General features: G+C 45.3%; 1 protein-coding gene across 2 annotated transcripts in view; it reads left to right on the top strand.

The window, feature by feature from the left end:
• hibch (3-hydroxyisobutyryl-CoA hydrolase) overlaps positions 1–24300 on the top strand; it is a 234870-nt gene that overhangs the window by 34503 nt on the left and 176067 nt on the right. For both annotated transcript variants that reach the window (XM_038789153.1, XM_038789152.1), the window contains exons 4-6: positions 1838–1922; positions 2945–3025; positions 4375–4427. In XM_038789153.1, the coding sequence (XP_038645081.1) occupies positions 1838–1922; positions 2945–3025; positions 4375–4427 (219 nt within the window). The remainder of the gene's footprint in view (positions 1–1837; positions 1923–2944; positions 3026–4374; positions 4428–24300) is intronic.

A 24300-nucleotide genomic window follows, 5' to 3' on the forward strand; every position in this document is an offset into this window, starting at 1 on the left:
AGTATACAAGAGGGGAGATAATCTTTTATTGTCACAACTATTAAGTTACTGCGGAAAAACTCCTAGTCGCCACATTCTGGCGCCTGTTCGGATACACAGAGGGAGAATTCCGAATTCTCAGCTGGTACTGGAATTGAACCCGCGCTGCTGGCATTGTTCTGCATTACAAACCAGCTGTCTAACCCACTAAGCTAAACCAGGCCCTAAAGTTCTGCTTCAGCTATACAGAACCCTAATTAGACCATACCTGGAGTACTCTGAACAGTTCTGGACACCACACCTCAGGAAAGATATATTGGCCTTGGAGGGAGTACAGCATAGATTTACCAGAACCATACCTGGGCTGTAAGGATTAAATTGCAAGGAGAGATTACACAGTCTATGGATATATTCTATGGAATTTAGGTTAACTAGTGATCAAGTTTTCAAGGCATTAAGGGAAACAGAAAGGGCAGATGGAGAGAGCCTCTTACAACAGGTTGGGGAGTGGAAGAATACAAGGCATAGTCCCCCTTTTGAGAGTGAAATTGGGCAGCGCTTCTACGTACAACGGGTGGTAGAAGTTTGGCACACTCTTCTGCACAGCAATTGATGCGAGATCAATTGCAATTTTTATATCTAAATACTGCTGAAAAAAAGAGAGGCATTATCCAAGCATCTTGTCTTGCACGCATCAGGACAGACACAAGAGTCGACTTACCAACCAAATCAGCACCCTTTTCTCCTGTGATATAAATTGTCACAAATGTTTGAAATTTGACATTCTTGCATTTGTCCTGATCCAAGTTCTGTACTACCAAGTGAATGTTTGTATCTGTTACTAATAGATTTTGGGCATCTTGGGCTATTAATGGGCATGGGGTAACTATATGGAGTAAGGTTGCAGATCAGCTATAATCCTATTGAATAGCTGAACAGGCTTGAGGGGCTAAATGGCCTGCACTTATTCCTAACTTGAAGCTGAATAACTCGGGTTTGAAATTTGCATTCTGTGTTTAAACTCCTTTGTAGCTTTGACCTCTTTTATCTCTAACTTACTTCAGTGCAGGGACTGGTCTCCACTTCTTTCTTTTTATTCCTCTGACTCTGGTTTCTCTGCAATTTGAGGTGATGGCCCAGAATTCTTTCTCTAAACTCCCCTATTTTTCCACCTTCTTTACTTGCTTTAATAACTGGACTGGTTTAATTTCAGACAGTTGCCAGTGAGAAAGATGAAGTCAGTAGTTAAGGAATAGATTTTGGAGCTGGGACCAAAAACAGTTGCTTCAATCTTCCCAATATTTAATTGCATGCACCATCTCTTTATGACTGGATTAAGCAAGTGATCGGCATATATAGGTCTTCGATGCTCTAATTCTTGAGTCAGATGCCATGAGTAAATTGCATCTCACTCCTAACTATTTTCTGAAAGTATCTGGACTCCACTTAGCATCTTCCTCTAATGGCACAGCAGAAATCATAAAAGTGAGGTTTAAGGGTCCATGGGCATAGTTGTGTATCTGTGCTTCACAGTATTATAGTGCTAAACTGGTTGTTTCATTTTTGAATATAGATAGCTCAGTAATGGTAATGGGGTCAACAGCTACAGAAGAGAGCAGCAGAGATCGTTAGTGAATGTGTGTCTGCACTCCATTGATTTTATGTCATTTATTGCCAGTTCATTTTTTGCAGATTGCATGCAAAGTCTGGGTTCAATGATTTGTGTGCAAAATACGGGATGTAATAATGAATGTGACCTATATTGAACTCATTATAGACTGGTCCTCGAGCAGCTTGTTGAATGGGTCAAATTAATATTCCACCTTTCCTAATTCAGCGTGAATATTTTTTGTGGCAGGAATGGGAGCAAGACAATGAAACCTCATTAGTGATCATTAAAGGAGCTGGAGAAAAAGCTTTCTGTGCTGGTGGTGATATTAGAGGTAAGTGTATTCTAAGTTTATTTGCATTTTATTAGCGTTTTTAGAATTGTTGTACACTGCCATATTAAATATACAAGCAAGGTTGAGTGCAATGTACTTACAGTCATGGCATATGTTCATAACTATCAGTCAATAACAACTGCAAAATCACAGAGTTGACAATTTTTCTGTTGGTTTGTATTGTATCAAACCCTATTAGTAATCTCCTGTGAAATCTCGCTGTGGCCACATACTTATAGTGCCGTAGCTGACTGTCCTATTTAAAAAAGGATTGGAGACTGTGCTGATGTATTTAATTCCAATATCGTGTACCTGCTGTTGGACCATTTTTTTATTCCCTCATTCAGAAAATACTTCCCCAAGCCACTGGTCTCCAGTTATATCACTGAAATGGTAGAATTTTGAATGTATATTTTTGATCAATAAAACATGACTTATGTACAGCTTCTACCATTAGTGGCATTGAAGAGATTAGTACGAATGAAATTTCACCCAGCAGTCAGTGGCTTTGTAGTTCAGCTACAATTGTTGGAGATTAGAGATCATAGAATTTACAGTGCAGAAGGAGGCCATTTGTCCCATCGAGTCTGCACCGGCTCTTGGAAAGAGCACCTTACCCAAGGTCCACACCTCCACCCTATCCCCATAACCCAGTAACCCCACCCAACACTGAGGGCAATTTTGGACACTAAGGACAATTTTAGCATGGCCAATCCACCTAACCTGCACATCTTTGGACAGTGGGAGGAAACCGGAAGAACCCGGAGGAAACCCACGCATACACAGGGAAAATGTGCAGACTCCTCACAGACAGTGACCCAAACCGGGAATCAAACCTGGGACCCTGGAGCTGTGAAGCCATTGTGCTAACCACTATGCTACTATGCTGCCCTTATCATCTATCATCGTTATTTTATTCTGGAAGACAGGACCAGAGCACCTGAACTGGTTGAAGGCTAAGTGTGAATTTTATGTTTCTTTAATAAGTCCTTGATTTATTGATTTTGCTGTTTCCTACTTAGCTGTTACGGAGGCAGGAAAAGTTGGAGACAGATTGGCAGAGGATTTCTTCCGGGAGGAGTATATTCTAAACAATGCAATTGGTATGTAAACCAAAATGCCAGAATAAGTCTGCTGCTAAAATACTCTTCAAGGACTATTTATGCATTTTATCCATCAGCATTCTTCTGGTTCTTTCTCACTTTGACCATTCTTGTGCTATTTCTGAGCAGAGACCTGGGCTCCCTATCACTTTTCTGCTGGATCCTGGGTGATATCTAACAGCTAGAATTCATTGTTTTTAAATTGTCCTCCTTTGTGCAGTGGTAGGAACCTGCTTGCATCTTCATGTTCTCAGGTGGATTTATTACAGCTTCAACAGTTTTGTGTACCGTAAACACGAAAAACGGGAGTATGATGTGGGCGGTAGATGCCGAGAGAAGCCTCCCATAGGCTTCCCAGCAGCCAGTACGCCTCGCTAGATCTACCTGATCTAGATGGACCTCGCAGGGCAGCATGATCAGGATCCCGCTCACAATGGGCATGACCAAGCCATGTACGTCTAAGTAGATTTTAAACCTACTAGGGTGTACTCACCTGGGATAATCCAGCCTCCCGGCATCTAACGGCCTCCCCAGGGTGTTCCCAGCTGGGCACCGTTCAGTACTGGTCCACAAAACGTGGACCAGGCAGACTAGCACCCATTGGGTCTCCCAAGCCATTAGAGGCCCTGGGTAGTCAGGGACAGTGTAGGGGGCCCTACCCCTGCAACATGGGCACCTTGGCACTGCCACCCTGTCACTGTCAAGGTGTCTGGAGCACTGCCAGTGTATCAGTGCCAGGGGGGCACTGTCGAGAGTCAGGGCCTGAGGGGGCCATGCCCATGAAAGGAAGGTGGAGGGGGGTATAAGGAGTGGGTGGTGGTGCAGGGTGGGTATGAAGGGGCCTCTGGAATGTTGGGGGAGTGAAGGGTGGGGGTCCTGGAAAGGGAGTCGGCCCGGAAAGTTGGCAGGGAGGGTGAGAAGACCTAAGGTGAGGGGAGGGGGTTCCTCAAACCAGTGAGAAACACCCCAGCGTCCAAAAAAGTGACTAAGTATGGTTAAGTAGCGGTAGGGAACTCCAGCAAAACCCGCCACAAGTGACACTTAGAAACTCTTCCATTAGATTGTGCCCCATGTCTGCTCCTTTACCCTATCTAATCTCATTAGAATGTGCCTGCTCGTTCTGGTGCAGTATCCTCCCCACCCCCTATTCTCGAATACTGTTTCGCACGAAGTTTGCACGTGATCACAACTCCTTGAGTGCAATGCAGGATTGTATAGTGTATATATATATATATATCTATGGTTTATTGTATGATTTAAATCTGAATGAAATGCTTTGGGGATGTTAATGACCAAAAAAAGACTCGATAAAAGATTTGCTAAAATAAGCAATTCAATATTTCCTTTAGGAAATTGTCAGATTCCATACGTAGCCCTAATTGATGGAGTAACAATGGGTGGGGTAAGTGTGTTCTCTCTTCTCTTAGTTGAGATTATAATGTTGTTCATTATAAATATGTAATCTCTGTCATGTTGCCAGATACTTAAATACACTGAAGTTATAATATGGAAATAAGTTATTTGTCCTAAGCCAACAATCCTGCTGGCTTTTACCCATTATGCAGGTAAATGATCCAAATCCTATTTTTCCATCTGTTTCCGTATGCCTTCCACATGTGAATACAGTATATAACATTGTTGCATCGCTCACCTTCTTCCCCACATCTAAGTATCTTCGTTTTTCTGGCATAAGGTTTAATTGTGCATTTTAGAAAGAAAATGTGTTCTGGAGTTTTTCTCATTTTCTCCCTGCTCCTGCACCGTTACCTCTGATATTCCCAAAGGATTTACCCTTGGTCCCCTCTGGTTTCTAAATCCCGCCACTTGGCAACATCATCCAGAAGCAGTGTTGGTTTTATATCTAAACTGACAACACCCAAGACTAACTCACTACCACCACCTCTCTCGACTTCTCCCCTGTTGCTAAATTATCAGGTTGCTTATCCCATACACAATTCTGGAAGTACAGAAATTTCCTCCACGTAAATATTGGAAAATCTATTTTCAGTCCCTGTTTCAAATTTGATTCTCTAGCGACTCACTCCATTGCTCCTTGGCAATTGTCTGAGGCTGAATTATACAATTTTCAACTTTGATGTTATATTTTACCCTGAGGTAAGCTTCTAACTTTGCACCATCACTAAGACTGCCTTTCTCCAGATCAGTAATATCGCCCAGCTCCTTCTCTGCTGCTGAAAACCTCATTCATTCCTTTCTTACCTCTAGACTTGACCATTCCAATGTACTCCTGGCTGGTCACCTTCATTCTACCCTCCATAAACTTGAGACCATCCAAACGTTGGCCTCCTTTGACCCAACCTATGCCAGGTTCTGTTCACCTCTCACCCTGTGCTTGGATCCCAGTCATGCAACGCTTTCATTTTGAAATTCATATCCTTAGTTTCAAAACCCTCTGCGATTTCACTCTTCCCTTTTTCTGTAATCTCTTGCAGCCCTGCAACCTTCTGAAATATCTACGCTCATCTAATTTTAGCCCCGTGGACATCTGTGATTTTCATACGATCGTAGAAAATAGGAGCAGGAATAAGCCATTTGGCCCAATGTGCCATTCAGCAAAATCGCTGCCTTCAGCTGCCCTTGCCCTAATCTCTGTAGGCGGTTCCAGTAACTTCATTGCAGTGTTAATGTAAGCCTACTTGTGACACTAATAAATTATTATTATTACCTCCTCTTTCATCCTTCTAAATACTCCTTAAAACTCACCTCTTTTATCAAGCCTTTGATCATTAGTCCTGACATTTCTTTACATAGTCCAGTGCCAAATATTTATTTGATACTGCTCCTATGAAACAACCTGAGACATATTTCTATGTTAAAGGTGCTATTATACATACAAATAGTGTTGCTATTATTGTAAATCTGCGACAGTGATATTCCTTATAAAGCCAACAGGTGGAGACATTGGGCTATTTTGGGTGACATGCGTCATTTAGTTCTCCATAAACATGGGCGTTTTAATCTTAGAAGTGAAACCAAGAGTGTAAACAATAATACAGACCAGTACCAGTCAATATATTCTACACTAAGTTTGGAGCATTCGGGTGGAGAATTGCTTTAAGTTGTCATATTTAAAGTTGTTTCAATTTAATATTGTGTTTTTAATGGGACCAGTATTCATGTTTAGCATTGTGGATTTGAATGACGTCATTTAGCACCTCTGTGACATCAGGTTATGTGATCAGATTATTGTCATTTTGGAATGGCTTCTCCAGCCAGCCGATCATCCCACCAGAAGGTAGAGAAGGACACCGGGGGCGAAAGGGAAGTTCAGGCAGCAGGCGGGTGGGAGAGTGAGAAAGATGGCTTGTGGGAAAGTAAATGATAACTGGGAATGGCGGGGAAAGGGAGGATCAACCAGCGGGAGACTCGGGGAGCACAATCGGTGGCCAGTGGAGGGTTGAGGAACAGGAGACGCGACGAACGGAAGAAACAGCGGCCGGGCAATATTAGAAAAAGCAAGCATATTATTTTTCTGTTTATACGATTATTTTATTTTCTAAGTTATCTTGTTGGCAAATATAGAACATAGAACATAGAACAGTACAGCACAGAACAGGCCCTTCAGCCCTCGATGTTGTGCCGAGCAATGATCACCCTACTTAAACCCACGTAACCCGTATACCCGTAACCCAACAATCCCCCCATTAACCTTACACTACGGGCAATTTAGCATGGCCAATCCACCTAACCCGCACATCTTTGGACTGTGGGAGGAAACCGGAGCACCCGGAGGAAACCCACGCACACACAGGGAGGACGTGCAGACTCCACACAGACAGTGACCCAGCCGGGAATCGAACCTGGGACCCTGGAGCTGTGAAGCATTGATGCTAACCACCATGCTACCGTGAGGCCCCGAATATGTAATTTTTATAACAAAAATGATAATTTAGCAATGTACTGTATTTAAATTTGCATCTCATAATGGTTTTTTTCCTCACACAAAAGGTCCAACATAACCTAATTGAAGCTTATACTGTTGCTCGTTATGCTTTCCTTAATTTGCTCTGTTTTAATTACCTTTGCTCAAGAGTCGCCAGGTATCTTTCTGATACCACCATAAGGTTCAAAACCGAATACTGATCAATGACTCGATACACCAGTTAGTAAGTTTGAAATCAATGCACATTTATTTACACACACAGTCAATTGTTACTCATGCACAAACTCTACTCACTAAACTACAACTACTACTAAAAACCTATACTTAGCTTTGGGCGCCCACTCAGTCAGAGGAACAATGGCTGTTCTCTGGTTCTGATACTGCTGGCTTCGAACTGGTATAGAATAGTAGCTAGGAGCGCCTATCTCGTAGCGTGCGTTGACCTTAGACTTACTTGGCTGGTGCTTGGCGGGCCTCTTGTGACTGAGAGCCAAATGCCAAGGTGAAGTTCAAGAGTTCTGAAGAGTTCTTCCGAGAGAGCGTTCTGACCTTGGGGACTCTGCTTTATAGTCCAAAGGGTTTCGCGCCCTTTTGGGCGGACCCTGAACTTGGTCCCAATTAATTAGACCATGTCCCAATCATTTGTATCGATTCTCTCCAATAAAGGGGCCATTTCTCGATCACTGGGCGGGCCCAAGGTAACTGTTGGCCTGCCTTTGTTTTAGTCTCCACTGGCGCCGGGGTGCCTGCCCTGGTACCGATTGTTTAAATGTTTCTCTTTTGTCCCCGGAGATAGCTCATTACTATGCTAATGGCTTGTAGTTTCAGTTCTGTCTGGACTCTGCAAGTTCCAATCCACAGGAAACCTTGTACCTGCTTGTTTTTCTAGTGCTGTCCATTTTTCCCTGTACTCTTTGCGAGTGTCCATTTTGGAATCGGGACTTGGCCACCCTAGGTGGCTACAATACGTTGGTTGCAATAGGAAAATCTGATTTTGCTTAAGGTGGCACTTTTCAGGAATGTCACCACAACATTGGGGCGGCACAGTGGTTATCACTAGAACATAGAACATACAATGCAGAAGGGGCCATTCGGCCCATTGAGTTTGCACCGACCTACTAAGCCCTCACGTCCACCCTATTCCCGTAACCCAATAACCCCACTTTCTCCCCGTGTCTGTGTGGGTTTCCTCCGGGTGCTCCAGTTTCCTCCCACTGTGCAAAGAAGTGCAGTTTAGGCGGATTGGACATGCTAAATTGCCCATTGTGTCCAAAAAAGGTTAGGTAGGGTTACTGGGTTATGGGGTTGGGGTGGAGTCATGGGCCTGGGTAGGGTACTCTTTCCAAGGGCTGCTGCAGACTTGATGGGCCAAATAGCCTCCTTCATCACTGTAAATTCTATGACTCTATGAGTCAGCGAAGAAATAGTGCAGAAATTAAGAATTGAGCACCAAGGATAAGTTAAATTAAGCCCTAAATTAGTTTGAATGGGAAAGTTTCTAAAAACTTTTATCTTTAATGCACATATTTTTGTTCTGTGGAAATTGAAGATGTTGCAAGCTAGACATTGTTAGCTAAGGGTCAGAGGTTTGGAAAAATGAAAAATTGTATTGTGATGCTCAGCGACATGTGGGACCAGTAACAGATGATATGGACCATATTGAATCCCTGCTTTTTACAATGCTGAATTGGTTTCACAGGATTTGGGTGGGAGTGGGAATTCATCTTGAATTCTTGAAACTGGTGAGCTGTCTTTTATTTCATTGAGCTTTACTCGCTCATGGGCACATGCATGGCGGATGCAGTATAATGGGGATAAATGTGACGTTATCCGCTTTGGTAGCAAAAATAGGAAGGTAGATTATTATTTGAATGGATGTAAATTGAGAGAGGTGGAAATGCAGCGAGACCTTGGTGTCCTCGTGCATCAGTCGCTGAAAGTAAGTGTGCAGGTACAGCAGACAGTAAAGAAGGTTTGTTGGCCTTCATAGCGAGATGATTTGAGTACAGGAATAAAGCTGCTTTACTGTGATTGTTTAGGGCACTGGTGAGACCACGCCTGGAGTATTGTGTGCAGTTTTGGTGTCCTTATCTGAGGAAGAATGTTGGTGTTATGGAGGGAGTGCAGCGAAGGTTTACCAGTCTGATTCCTGGGATGGCGGGACTGTGATATGAGGAGAGACTAAATCGGTTAGGATTAAATTAATTGGAGTGAGTGAGTGAGAGGGAATCTCATAGAAATTTATAAAATTCTAACTGGATTACACAGAGTAGATTCAGAAAGAATGTTCCTGAAGGTGGGGTAGTCCAGAACTAGAGGCCATAGTTTGAGGTTAGGGGGTAAACCTTTTAGCACTCAGGTGAGGAGAAATTTCCTCACACACAGAGTGGTGAATCTGTGGAATTTGCTACAACAAAAAGTTGTTGAGGCTAAAATGTGTAATTTCAAGAAGGAATTAGATATAGCTCTTAGGGTCAAAGGGATCAAGGGATATGGGGGGAAGGCAGGACCAGGATATTGAATATTATAAATAGCGGAGCAGGTTTTCAAGGGCCAAATGGCCTCCTCCTGCTTCTATTTTCTAAATTTCTATCCCAGCATAACTTTAAAAAAAAACCAACAAAATTTTGTGGGAGGGCAAGAATCTGTACCACATCTCAGAACCAATCCAGGAGTGTCTAGATTTTGAAAATTCTTATCCCTTTTCTCCATTGATTTGGCAAGACAATAATAGTGTTTGATGTCCATATTTGAATTCCTGTTCTATTTTTGATGCCTAGTGCCTTTACTGAATATATCCTTGTCAGTGCTTTTCTCTATACTTAAGCAATTAATTAAACATAAACGACTTTAATTTCACCAGTGTGACGGTTTCCATTCCCACACCAGCCATCCTCATTACCTGACTGAGATTTTCAATTTGCGTTAAATTACAGGTAGGATCTTAGTCCTGCTTATATTAGTCAGTGAGCAGCATCTAGTCATTCTGCTAGCTTGCACATTCCTTTGATTTCAGCTGGATCTAAAGTTAATTCCCAGGGTTGGAAAGGTGGTGTGCTGAGACCTTTGCACAATACGGGTGGCACGGTAGCAAAGTGGTTAGCACTGTTGTTTCACAGCACCAGGGTCACTTTCTGTGCGGAGTCTGCACATTCTCCCCATGTCTGTGTGGGTTTCCTCTGGGTGTTCCGGTTTCCTCTCACATGTCCCGAAAGATGTGCTGTTAGGTAATTTGGAGATTCTAAATTCTCCCTCCGTGTACCCGAACAGGCGCCAGAATGTGGCGACTGTGGCTTTTCACAGTAACTTCATTGCAGGTTAATGTAAGCCTACTTATGACAATAAAGGTTATATTATTACATATCACCGCAGAATACCGCAATGGAACAGTGGTTAGCACAACAGCCTCACAGTACCAGGGATCCAGGTTAAATTCCAGCCGTGGGTCACTATGTGGAGTTTGCACTTTCTGTGTCTGCATGGGTATCCTCGGGTGCTCCTGTTGTATTCTATATTTTCCCCGCGTCTTGACTGTAATAGAGAAATTCAAACAGCATTCATTAGGTAAGCAAAACTGAACTTTATTCACTAATTAGAACTGCTAGCAGAAATTGGCAGAAACTTGGAAAGTCGGAAGGCAGTCAATTACAAACTGCGGAGTCCGTCCCAAGTCTGCGCTAGTACAGAAAAAGAAGGCGATTCTTATACATTATAGGATCAAGATAACATGAATACAGCTTGGTCAGGAATTTGGTCAAAAGTAAAACATAAGTAATAATCGTTACAATGGCGGCACCTTGCTGACCGCCAGGGGACTTGAGTTTCATATTATTATCTTGTCTTTGTTTTAAGTAAGGGAAGAAGTTGTTTAGGAACAGGAAGAGATAGTTGTTCAGCTTGTTATGTATTAAGACTACTTCTAGCTCCAAGCCGTATCTAGACTCTCAGAGTCACCCGGTTCCCATAGACAGGCTGTCTCTGTTTCTGTGCCTTAGGTTATATGACATTAGTTTAAATTCACTTGTACCAAGAAAACTTGACTACTTTTCCCATCATGCCATTATTTGCTTCATACAATACCGCACTCCGGTTTCCTTCCACAATCCAGAGATGTGCAGGTTAGGTGGATTGTCCATGCAAAATTACTTACCTCTTAGTTTCCAAAAGATTGCTGTGATAGGGTGGGGTAGTGGGCCTAGGTTGGGTGCTCTTTCAGAGAGTCGGTGTCAACTCAATGGGCTAAATGGTCTCCTCCTGCCCTGTAGGGATTCCATGAACCCGAATGTACGCTCCAGATAGAAATATCAGAGTGTGAGCTAAGACTTGCTTCCATAAGACTACAGGCTTCAGAAAATTACCGATGAATACGAATGAGAATTTCCATATCAAAGAAATCCTCTGAGCATGTAAAACATTTTAGAAATTTTAATCCTGTGAAGGATTTCAGCAGAATTGAGTCAAAATTGGAAGGGATTTTGGACTCTAAAATGAAAATACACATGGTGGTGAAAAGAATTAATGTTGTTACATTCTGACTCCAGAATGTAATATGTATTCACATCACATGGTGATCGCTCAATCTCAATGTTACTATTAGAATTGAGGAATTGAAGCAAAGTGAGAAGGAAGTTGGTGAATTACTCCGTCTAATCTCTGAGATTGACATTGTCTAATGCTGGAATTTTGACTGCATGTCTCCTTGGGTTAATTGTGCGGGATATAAATGAGAATCTATGTTAGGAAAATAAAGATAATTTTAAGGGATTTAGATTTGTGTTGGTAGATGTTAGAAATAGGTATAGAACCATAGATTTTACAGTGCAGAAGGAGGCCATTTGGCCCATCAAGTCTGCACTGGCCCTTGAAAAGAGCACACAAGGCCCACGCCTCTACCCTATCCCTGTTAACCCCGTAACCCAGGAAATACACCGAACCTTTTTGGACATTAAGGGCAATTTAGCATGGCCAATCCACCTAACCTGCACATCTTTGGACTGTGGGAGCAAGCCGGAGCACCCAGAGGAAATGCACGCAGACACGAGGGGAACATGCAGACTCCGCACAGACAGTGACCCAAGTCAGGAATCGAACCTGGGACCCTGGAACTGTGAAGAAACTGTGCTAACCACTGTGCTACCATGCTGCCCACTTAAACCTATAGGTTTAAGTGTGTTTAATTTAATGTTTCTGTGGCTGGAAGGATAAAACCTATAGCTAGTTTCATGCTTGACAAAGGTTTTTGTATGTGTGGGGGTTGCTTAAGTTCCAACAGTGTTTCTATTGTGTTTAGAGAGGGCTACAATGTGAAGAGTAAATATAGTTTGGCAGATGTAGCAGTATTGCTTGGTAACTGAGGACCTTGTACGGCTAGAAAAGCTTTTAAGTATTAGTTTTAGCTGGATATATTGCAGTTGAAGACAGAATACCAGGGAGTGAATATCTCTCAACTCTGCCAGGAGAGGCTGGATAGGACACGGAGTTGCAAAGACGCAGACTTCCCAAAGAACCGGTTACAGTCCAGATAACAAGGGAATGCCTTGAGACGACTCGAGGAAAAGTAAACAAAGAGTTCTGAATTGAATTGCAGTAACTAGATTTAAAGTGGGACAGCAAACTTCAGAGGTAAATTAAACGTTTGATTTACTAGAGTCTGGGAATCTAACGGAAAGGTTTCTAAGTGTAATTTGTGGTGGGTTTTGTTGGGGGTTTCCTGCCAGATCTGTTGGCGAATTCGCCACTGCTATCTAACCATACTTAGTCATTTTCTGGGCCCTGGGAGTTTCCCCCCCCACTCAAGACCATACTTAGAATTATTTTCATCACTGGCAAGCTGAACCCGCTGGCCTGACCGGCTCCTAAGAGGTCAGGCCACCATTTTGAAAGGGTGCCCTGATCTCTAAGAGGGTTTGTGGATCCCCCCAAGCCCCCCATCCATGGGCAATAGCACACTTCCTTTCACATGGACGCGACCCAACTCCCCCCCCCCCCCCCCCCCCCCCAAAAAAGTGTGGACCGTTCATAACCTGTCCAGCACCCTTACCATCGTTCATACCCTCAACGGGCACAGCTCCAGCTGAACGTCCAAAATCCCTGACATTGTATGAAAAAAAGGAGACCCAGAAACTAACTAGCCTGGGCAAGAGCCAAAGCATGCACATGTGATTCGCCAGCCCCTGAGAGCACTGCTCACACCTATCCCCCACTCCTGAGAAGAACCCACTCATACTTGTCCTAGTCAGGTGCGACTTGTCCACCATCTTGAACTGGATCAGAAGTAACCTCGCGCATGAGGAGGTGAAGGTGACCCTGTGAAGAACCTCAATCCCCCCTCAAAAGACCAAACCCTACTCACTATCCCATTTACTTTTTACTTCCTCTAACGATGCCTGCTCTGTCGCTAACATCTCCTGATAGGCATCCAAAGTCTTACCCTCTCCCTAACCTGTCCATAAGCAAAGGCGAAGATACCAGGCAAAATGAAGGAAGCACCTTGCGCAAAAAATGGCACATCTGAAAGTCAAAAGCAAATATCAATAAAAAAAAATTTTGTTCTCTAAATTTAGAGTACCCAATTATTTGTTTCCAATTAGGGTGCAATTTAGTGTGGCCAATCCACCTTACCTGCACATCTTTGGGTTGTGGGGGTGAAACCCACGCAGACATGTGGAGAATGTGCAAACTCCACACAGACAGTGACCCGGAGCCGGGATCGAACCCTTGCCGTCAGTGCCGTAGGCAGCAGAGCTAACAGATATCAATTTATTAACACTGCAAAAGAAAGCCTTGGGAAGAAAGACTGGGAGACACTGGAACAAATTTGAAAACCTAGGGAGGATATTCATCTTCACCATCTGTACCCTTCCTGCTAAGGTCAGAGGGAGGGCATCCCACCTTTTCAAATCGACCTTCACCCCATCTGCCAGACTAGAGGCCCAGTCATGGGCCACCCAGATTCACAGAAACACAAAGCTACTCCTGGCCAGACGAAAAGGCAACCTCCCCAGATCAGCGCTCCTTCTCGGTGGGGCTCATGGGAAAATATTCACTTACCAAGATTCAGCTTGTATCCAGTAAAGGAACCAAACTTCCTGAGCAACTCCATTATCTCCCCTATATTGGAGAGTGGGTCTGTGATATATAGTAACAAGTCGTTCGCATATCACGACACCCCATGCCCCCTCCCCCCATGCTGTATACCCCTCTACCTGTTAGACAACCTCAACTCAATGACCAGCGGCTCAATTGCTAAGGCAAACAAAAGCAGAGGCAACGGACACCTCTGCCTTGTACTCCTGTTCAGTTCGAAATAACTTGAACTCAGGGCATTAGTGGTGGGCCTGTACAAAAACCTAATCCATGAAATAAATTTTGACCCAAAGCCAAACTGCCCCAGGACCTCAAAGAGGTACTCCCACTCAACGCCTTCTCCATGTCCTCCAAAATCACCCCGGGTAGGCAAAGCTCCAAACACTTTGCCCACACTTTAGCCAACAACTTAGCATTAGTGATTAACAACAAAATAGGCTGATAAGAATCATGGGATTCCTTCTTCAAGGTCAAGGAAAGTGGTGCCTGTGCCAGGGTGGCCAGCAACACGCCCCGGGACACAGAATCATTACACATATCCAGCAGAAGTGGAACCAACTGATGTTTGTAAAATTCAATGGGGAACCCATCCAGACCCGGTTCTTTTTCTGTCTGCATTAACCGAATACAGCTAATGATCACCTCCGGCTGTATTGGTGTCTCCCATCTCCTGCCTTCTCTTCTGCTCCACCTCTCGAAACGTCAGCCCATTCAAAAATTGTTTAATTGATGAACCCTCCTCCAGGGGCTCTGACTCGTACAAGTCATGGTAGAAGGCCTCAAACAGCTTCTCTGGAGCAGAAACTAGCCCGCCACCCGAGTTCCTAAACTGCACTATCTCCCAGGAAGCAGCCTGCCATCTCAGCTGGTGAGCCAACAGGCAACTGACCCTTCTCGCTATACTCATAAAAAGTCCCCTTCGAGCTGGCTCACCTCCTTACCCGTTGACAACAAATCAAAATCCATTTGCAATTTCTTTCTTTCCCCCATAACTCTGGTGTCGTGGTCATCAAATAGTGGCGGTCCAGCTCGAGAATGGAGTTCACCAGCCTCTGCCTCTCCATTATCCTAGTTATCCCTTATAATAGATTATCTCCCCCAAATAATCACATTTAGAGCTTTGCAGAGTGTGGAAGGCGAGTTCATCTCATTCCTGTTGAACTCAACGTACTCCCCAATGTCAGAGGATACAAGCTCACAAAAACTCATATCCGCGGGCAATGCCGTGTCCAGTCTCTGCGGAGGTTGCTGAGAGTGGCCCCGCTCCAACATCTGATCCACAAAATGCGGAGCGTGATCCGATATGATAATCTCATACCCTTCCCCTCCTCACCAAAACGAAGCCAATCCAAGAGTAAACCCAATGGACGTGAGGATGAAAAAGAGGACTCCTTATTCCTAGGAAACATACATCTTCTCAATTGTAGTGCCCCTCCCCTTCCCCCTCCATGATTAGCTGATGTGAATCAAGATCTGGGATAGACTCCAGCCCGGTCCAATTCAGGAGGGGTCAGGGAAGATCCCTCCCCCACCAACTTTCCAAACGTTTGGGCATATTGCCTATGGAGTTTGAGCCCTCCAGGCTCTACGGCATCAGGAGCGGTTCTCCAGATCATCAACCTTGGCCTTTAGCACTCTATGTTCCTCAGCCAACAATGGCATCTCTGCCTCCAGGCAGACAATCTGATCACTATAGTCAGAGTGCGCCACCTCCACTGTCTGTATCGATGCCCCGTTTACCTCTATCTGCCAATCCATCTTGTCCATGGCCACCTGAATTGGGGCTAAAGCCCCCTTCATTGCCTTCTCCAGATCCTCCGCGACTGCCTGCCACAGCTTCTTAAATTCATCGGTCAAGAAGTTAACCAAGTCGACATAGCTAAGCCTCCACCATGGACCCCCCCTGCTGAGGCTCTAGGAACCTCTTGAGTCTGAAGATGGTCCCTTGCCCAATTTCTGCCTTGTATTATATCTACCAGACGTTACTCGTACTATTATTCCATCAATGGGAGCGTATTCCATCAAATGACACCAATTTCCTCCAAACCATTGCCCATAAACTGGGCAAAAAGGGCCAAAAACAAATTATCCTGGCGTGAGCCACCAGGTGTGCAACTGCTCACACTGCCGCCAGAAATCCTCGAAATGAATTCATAATACGCAACCGAAAACTAGCTATCCCTGACTATAGATTAGAGATTGTATTTTGTAGCCATTTCCTTAAATTCCAGGTAATATGTTATTTTCATGGAAAATAAATGCCAGGAGGCATCTCCTTTCACATTATAAAATCTCTTCTCACCACTATATTTAGCTTTGAAGTACAGAAACGAATTAAGGCATAAGTTTTCGAATTGGCGTTGTGACGACTGGGAGATGTTAGGCATTTGGATTGAAGAAGTAGTAGGCAATTCAGGGATTAACAGCCTGAGGGTAAAACTGCGAGCACTGAGTCAGAGGTCACACCTGGCCTGAATTATATTGTTCCATTCAGACTTAAACTCAATAACGGGGGATAAACAGGTTAGCCCTGTTCAGCCGGGGTGATTCACTCAAGACCTTTGTCATCCAAGATACTCTTGTCTGACCAACCATTAGCCCATTACGGAGTCTGATGGCCTCTTTTGTCTGCAAATTGGAGGTTGGTTGCATATTTATAGCAAGGCCCTGTTCTTTTGTGTAAACGGGAATGGGTAATCAAAAGTCCAGATATCGATGATGAGTTCAAGTCTGGACATGTCTGCATAGAACCACCTTTGAGGGACTGGGCGGAGCTTGGAGAGAAAAATTGAACAAGTATGGGCAAACATATTTGGAGAACGATCAGGAGAGGCCATAAAAAACTGCCACAGAGACAGGTTCTCGGACAAGGTGAGAAAGAGCTTCACTACTTTGGGCAGCACGGTAGTACAAGTGGATAGCACTGTGGCTTCACAGAGCCAGGGTCCCAGTTTCGATTCCCCGCTGGGTGGCTGTCTGTGCAGAGTCTGCATGTTCTCCCCGTGTCTGCGTGTGTTTCCTCTGCGTGCTTCAGTTTCCTCCCACAGTCCAAAGACGTGTAGGTTAGGTGGATTGGCCCTGATAAATTGCCCTAAGTGACCAAAAAGGTTAATGGGGTGGGTTACGGGGATAGAGTGGAAGTAAGGGTTTAAGTGGGTCAGTGCAGACTCGATGGGCCGAATGGCCTCCTTCTGCAGTGTATGTTCTATGTTCTGTGTTCATCTACCAGCCGGAATATATTCCATGAATCAAGTATCATTGTTGCTGTCTGCCTCTGTAAGTGGAGTTGAGCATTGTATGTTCATTTTATGTGCTGTTTAATGGGAAATAGTGGGAAACCATGTGTTATCGTTAAGAGATACATGTTTGTTATAACCTGATTCAAGGTCACGGGTCTGCACCATTAGGTGCCCAGTAGTTTCACCTGAGTATGATCTTCCCAGATGAGGGGACGGAGCTACACCCTTAACCTATGGGACCTTGGGTCTTAAATACTGCGGCCCAAGTGTAGGCCAAGCATGGGAGACCCTTTGGGGAATAGGAGTGAATTAGAATAGGTAAATAAATAGTATGCTTTTCTAAACCGTCGTCGTTTCCGACTGGTCGCTTGCCTGGGACTTTACACTGTTCTTGTTAGGTTTGAAGTTTAAAGGTTTAAATATTGTTTTTCCTTTGTTATAATAAAGTTTACTTTGTAAAAATAACCAGGCCTTATTTCTTATGCAATCACTCCTGGAGTGAATCGGTCTTTCTGTGTTGTCTTAAAAGTACAAACAAATGTTGTGCTTCTGGTCCAGTATCTTAGCCATTGTTGGGATCTGGTCTGGTGTCCATAACAGCATCAATAGACCTTTGAGCTCTACCAGGAGATTCCATTAGGTCATCAGATTTATGCAATTTTCTGTATTTGTTATCTAACTAACAAGCTGTTTCTGTTGCCATAATAACATTTTCCGCAATGAAAATATTATTTGCTTTTGAGTGGCTGACACTCCGAAGTCATGCCAAGAAGATTTGAGATGACTAACTTAAATAAAGGAAACCTTTAATTAACAAAACGTCTTGTATTTATATTGGGCTTTTAATGTCAAAAGCCCTATAAGGTGCTTTGCAAGAGCATTGCCAACAAAATATGGCAGAACTAAATGATGTGGAGATGCCGGCGTTGGGCTGGGGTGGGCACAGTAATAAGTCTTATAACACCAAGTTAAAGTTCAACATGTTTGTTTCGAATCACTGGCTTTAGGAGCGCAGCTCCTTCATCAGCTGAGTGAAGAGGTGGGTTGTGGTTGTGGAACCCATCTCCACTCACCTGATGGAGGAGCTGCGCTCCGAAAGCTAGTGATTCGAAACAAACCTGTTGGACTTTAACCTGGTGTTGTAAGACTTATTACAGAGCTAAATGAGATATTGGGTCAGATGATCAAAGTCTTGGCCAAAAAGATAGGAATTAAGGAGCTTCCTAAAGAAGGAAAGCGAGGTGGATTGGATTGGATTTGTTTATTGTCACGTATACCGAGGTACAGTGAAAAGTATTTTTCAACGTGCAGCTCACACAGATCATTTAGTACATGAAAAGAAAACAACGTAATAGGACAACACGAGGTATACAGTGTAAACACATAGGCACAGACATCAGGTGAAGGACACGGGGGTGTAGTATCAGTCAGATCAGTCCATAAGAGGGTTGTTTAGGAGTCTGGTAACAGCAGGGAAGAAGCTGTTTTTGAATCTATTCATGTGAGTTCTCAGACTTTTGTATCACCTGCACGATGGGAGAAGTTGGAAGAGTGAGTAGGCCGGGTGGGAGGGGGCTTTGATTATGCTGCCAACTTTCCCCAGGCAGCGGGAAGTGTAGATAGAGTCAATGAATGGGAGGCGGGTTTGTGTGATGGACTGGACGGTGTTCACGACTCTCTGAGGTTTTTTGCAGTCTTGTGCTGAGCAGTTGCCATACCAGGCTGTGATGCAGCCAGATAAGATGCTTTCTATGGTGCATCTGTAAAAATTGGTAAGAGTCAATGTGGACATGCTGAATTTCCTTCGTTTCCTGAGGAGGTATAGGCGCTGTTGTGCATTCATGGTCGTAGGTTCGACGTGGGTGGGCCAGGACAGATTTTTGGTGATGTGCACGTAGGAATTTGAAGCTGTTAATCATCTCCACCTCGGCCCCGTTGATGCTGACAGGGGTGTGTACTGTACTTTGCTTCCTGAAGTCAATGACCAGCTCTATAGTTTTGCTGGCATTGAGAGAGAGCTTGTTGTCGTTACACCACTCCATTAGGTTCTCTATCTCCCTCCTGTATTCTGACTCATCGTTGTTTGAAATCTGACTCACTACAGTTGTGTCATCAGCAAACTTGTAGATGCAGTTGGAGCCAGATTTTGCCAAGCAATCGCGCATGTATAGGGAGTATTGTAGGAGGCTAAGTACGCAGCCTTGCGGGGCCCCGGTATTGAGGACTATTGTGGAGGAGGTGGTGTTGTTTATTCTTACAGATTGTGGTCTCTGGGTCAGGAAGTCGAGGATCCACTTGCAGAGTAAGGAGCCAAGTTTTGAAGCTTTGTTATGAGCTTGGCTGGGATTATGGTCTTGAAGGCGGAGCTGTAGTCAATAAATAGGAGCCTGATGTAGGAGTCCTTGTTGTCGAGATGCTCCAGGGATGAGTGTAGGGCCAGGGAGATGGTATCTGCTGTGGACCAGTTGTGGCGGTATGCGAATTGCAGTGGATCTAGGCATTCTGGGAGTATGGAGTATATCTCATAACCAACCTCTCGAAGCACTTCTTAATGATCGATGTCAGGGCCACCGGATGGTAGTCATTGAGGCACAGGGTCTGGTTCTTCTTTGGCATCGGTATGATGGTGGTCTTCTTGAAGCAGGTGGGGACCTCGGAACGGAGTAGGGAAAGGTTGAAGATGTCCACAAACACATCTGCCAGCTGGTCCACACAGGATCTGAGTGGGCGACCAGGGACCCTATCGTCTTCCAAGGGTTTATTTTCAGGAAGGCCAATCTGACTTTGGAAGCTGTGATGGTGGTTATGGGTGTGTCTGGGGCTGCTGTGGCAGTCGACAGCGGTTTGGTGGTTTCCTGCTTGAACCGAGCATAGAATGCATTGAGTTCATCGGGGAGGAGTGCGCTGCTGCTGGAGATTCTGCTCGGCTTTGCTTTGTAGCCCATTATGTTGTTTAGGCCTTGCCACAGCCGACGAGAGTCTGTAACTCTAGTCTGTGACTCTAGCTTGGCCTGATATTGTCTCTTTTGGCATCCCGGGTGACTTTGCGGAGGTCGTACCTGGATTTCTTGTATAGGTCAGGGTCGCTTGACTTGAACGCCTCAGACCTGGCCTTCAGTAGGGAGTCAATCTCCCGATTAAGCCATGGTTTCCGGTTGGGGAATGTATGCACTACTTTCTTTGGCACGCAGTCATCCACACATTTGCTGATGAAGTCTGTGATGGTGGTGGCATACTCGTTTAGGTTGGTTGCTGAGTTCTTCAAAATGGACTGTCCACTGACTCTATGTAGGAGTTCTTCTATTTCCTCGGACCAGCACTGCGTAACCTTCTTAACCGGATTCTTCCGCTTAAGTTTCCGTTTGTATTCTGGGAGAAGGTGCATCATCTTATGGCCTGATTTTGAAGTGCGGTTGGGGGATGGAACGGTAGGCGCCCTTGATTTTGTGTAGCACTGGTCGAGAGTGTTGTCGCCCCTGGTGGGACAGGAGATGTGTTGGTGGAATTTTGGCAGTACACTCTTGAGGTTGGAGGTAGAGAGGTGTAGGAAGGGACTTCCAAAGCTTAGATCTTCGGCAACTGAAGGGAGGGCCATCCTTGGTGGAGTGATTAGAATTGGAGATGCTCAGATACCTGGGAAGATCATCAGACTTAAGAATATTTTGGAGAGGTTTGAGGCCATGGAATGGTTTTGAAAACAAGGATGAGAATTATAAAATCACGATGTTGCTTGATTGGGAAGAAGTATAGATCAGTGAGCAGAGGGAGGATAGGATTTGGGATTAAGTTAAGCAGTGTTTCAGACAATGTCAAGTTTACAGCGGGTCGAATATGGGAAAACAGCCAGGAACCTTCAAGGATATGAGAACAACCCTGTTAAAGATAACTGTATTTATTCTCCTTTTGATCACACACTGTTGTGTTAATTATGGCAGTGAGTTCTCATTGTTATTGAGAATTCGATTCCAGGAAAGTTCTATTGAATGGCATCAACTTTATTCCGTTCACTAATTTCTACAAGGTTATTTATTAACTTCCGTGATTGTTGAAAGCAAGAGTGTTGGTGGAAAATGAAATGTAGGTTAATATCATCCCTGGGTAATTTTTGGAGATATAAGGGTCGGGATTCCCCGAGCCTGCGCTGGGTCAAGAGAATTGGCGGTGATGCCAGAAATTCCAGTCACGCCGGGACACGTGTCCACGTGGTCGACGCGGCACCGGTCGGGGACCGTTTTCACTGCCCCACGGCGATCCTTCGCAGTCGGCCAGCCGAGTTCCGCCACCGTGGTTCCAACCTGGTACCACCCGGTGGGAGCTTGGACCCACGGCCGCGATGGCCATCCTGGTGGGGGGGCACGGGGATCAGACTCCGGGGGGGGGGCATGACGGCCAGACCCACGATCGGGGGCTACCGATCGGCGGGCGCGTGCGATCTGGAGGGGGTTTACCTCCTTCCGCGCAGGTCCGCTGTGTCGCTACGCCATGTTGCGCAGTGCCGGGGCGGAAACTGCCACCACGCGCATGTGCAGACCCGCGCCGGCAGTGCAGGGCCACGTATCAGCGCCGGAGCAGCGCGCAGCACTCTGGCCCCCTGTGGCCCACTGAATCGCTGAGCCAAGAGGCCCATTGTCACCGGCGTGAAACATTGCCTGCATCAACACCTGGCTGGGGTTTTGGAGAATCTCGGCCCAGATGTTTAAATTTGGCAGTCAGTGCTGATTCCATAATCAAATTACATTATTACAAACGTCTGGCAACAAGATGTTCTTCTTTAACCCATTTTATTCCATTGAATTTGATGCAGTTTGAACTCCGGTGGCGCTATGTGGTGGGAAGACTTAGATAAGGCCATAAGATATAGGAGCAGAATTAGGCCGCAGGGCCCATCAAGTCTGCTCCGCCATTCAATCATGGCTAATACTTTCTCAACCCCATTCTCCTGCCTTCTCCCCATAACCCGGATCCTCTTATTAATCAAGAACCTGTCTAACTTGGTCTTAAAGACACTCAATGATTTGGCCTCCACAGCCTTCTGCGGTAAAGAGTTCCACAGATTCACCATCCTCTGGCTGAAGAAATTCCTCTTCATCTCAGTTTTAAAGGATCGTCCCTTTAATCTGAGATAGTTTCTGGTGACTTCTACCAGGGTACTGCATTTTTAGCCCTTTTCGCCTAGTTTCTGGGGTACTTTTGTTTAACACCCCACCTGATCGATGGCATAAAGTGCCCACACAAGGACCAGAGCAAAGAAAGCTGAACAAAGAGATTCGTCGACGGAACCAGAGACTTCTTGGCACTCCTCAGTAGAGAAAATGACGGAGTCCACTCCACTAACAGCCGAGATGCTTATGAGCATTTCTTTTATGCGGGCACTTTATGCCATCAACCAGATGGGGTTTTGGGTGTTGTATTGTTTGGGGGCAGTGAGGTGGGGGGTAGGGATAGTTAGCTGAAATTGACTGCAGATCTTTCATTGTTTTGTCTTGCTGGTGGGATTGGTGGCAATCTTGGGTGGGCCTAAGCAATTGCTGGATGACCCCTTTTGGGGGAAATGATTGACTCTGATGCAAGGGGGGCCAGTCACCTTGAATGTAAGGCAATTGAAGGCCCAGTGAAAACGTTGAGGGTATTTGCTCACCGGAAAAGTTTGTGTGCTGATGTGGTTTTCTGCGGGAGACTAATTTATGAAAATGAAATGAAATGAAAATCGCTTATTGTCACGAGTAGGCTTCAATGAAGTTACTGTGAAAAGCCCCTAGTCGCCACATTCCGGCGCCTGTCCGGGGAGGCTGGTAGGTAAGGGACCAGACTAGGTTAAAGAAGGGGTGGATGAGTCCAGTATTTCACTTGGGTTTCGCGGTCCTAGGCGGCAGCAATTGTGATGATTAAAAGAGTCTACTTTTCGCCATTAAGATCTTGGCGGAACTTAATGGTAGACATGTGGTTGTTAGTGGGTCCTTTGCAGGGATTTTAAAAAAATTTACGGGATGTTGGCGTCGCTGACTGGGCCAGCATTTATTTCCCATCTCTAACTGCCCACCATTTCAGAGGGCATTTTGAGAGTCAACCATATTGTTGTGGCTCTGGAGGCACACGTAGGCCAAACCAAGTAAAGATGGCAGATCTCCTTCCCTAAAGGGCATAAGTGAACCAGGTTGGTTTTTATGACAATCAGTAATGTTTTCCTGGGAACCTCCGGAGGCGACCGTTGTGTGAGTGGTCCCGCATTTGGTAGCTCCCGCTCGTGGTGGATCTTTTGGACTTTTTCCCCCCGATTTACGGCAGATTTGATCGATAAAACAAGGGACTGGTGAAGTAGAAGAAGAGGATTCCCCACCAGTGTATGGATTTGTGCACCAGAAGTGGTCTGAAAAGAAGAGAACGTTGGTCGATGATGGGAGTGAAACCTGCGACACAGGGGAATATGGCGGAAGGTCAGGGACTGCTGCTGCCGGCCCAGTGTTCGACGGAGCAGCTGGTTGCCTTTCTCCATGAGAAATTTGCCCAGCAGAGAAAAGAATATCTGGATCCGATAAAAGCAGGGATTGCTCATGTGGAGTAGAGACGGGAAAATTGGGGCCAGGCGATCCAAATGGTGGAAGAGGCAGTTGCTGAGCACGATGATCAGCTGGCCGAGATGGCGATGGGGATGGGGCTGGTGAAGGACCACCAGAAGAGGCTGCAAGATAAAGTGAAGGATCTGGAGAACAGATTGCGGAGACAGAATCTGAGGATCGTTGGTCTTTTGGAGGGCAGGGAGGGATCGGGCGCAAGTGCTTATGTGGTGCGTATTTTCGAGATGCTGCGGGGGAAGGTGCATTTGCTCGGCCCTTGGAGATGGACAGGGTGCACAGGGCGCTTATGGGGGCGGCAGCTCTGAGGTGTGGGGACAGTGGAGGAAGCATATGAGAGTGGAGGGAGCGTTGGTGTGGGCTCCAATCTGTCGGAACCACCGGATTGTGCCGGGGAGGTTGGATGGGGGGTTTTGGAGATGGCAGAGAGCAGGGATTGAGAGGCTAGGGGATCTGTTTATTAACGGGAGCTTT

Source organism: Scyliorhinus canicula, chromosome 2 (genome assembly GCF_902713615.1).
Source record: "Scyliorhinus canicula chromosome 2, sScyCan1.1, whole genome shotgun sequence".
Taxonomy (NCBI): domain Eukaryota; kingdom Metazoa; phylum Chordata; class Chondrichthyes; order Carcharhiniformes; family Scyliorhinidae; genus Scyliorhinus; species Scyliorhinus canicula.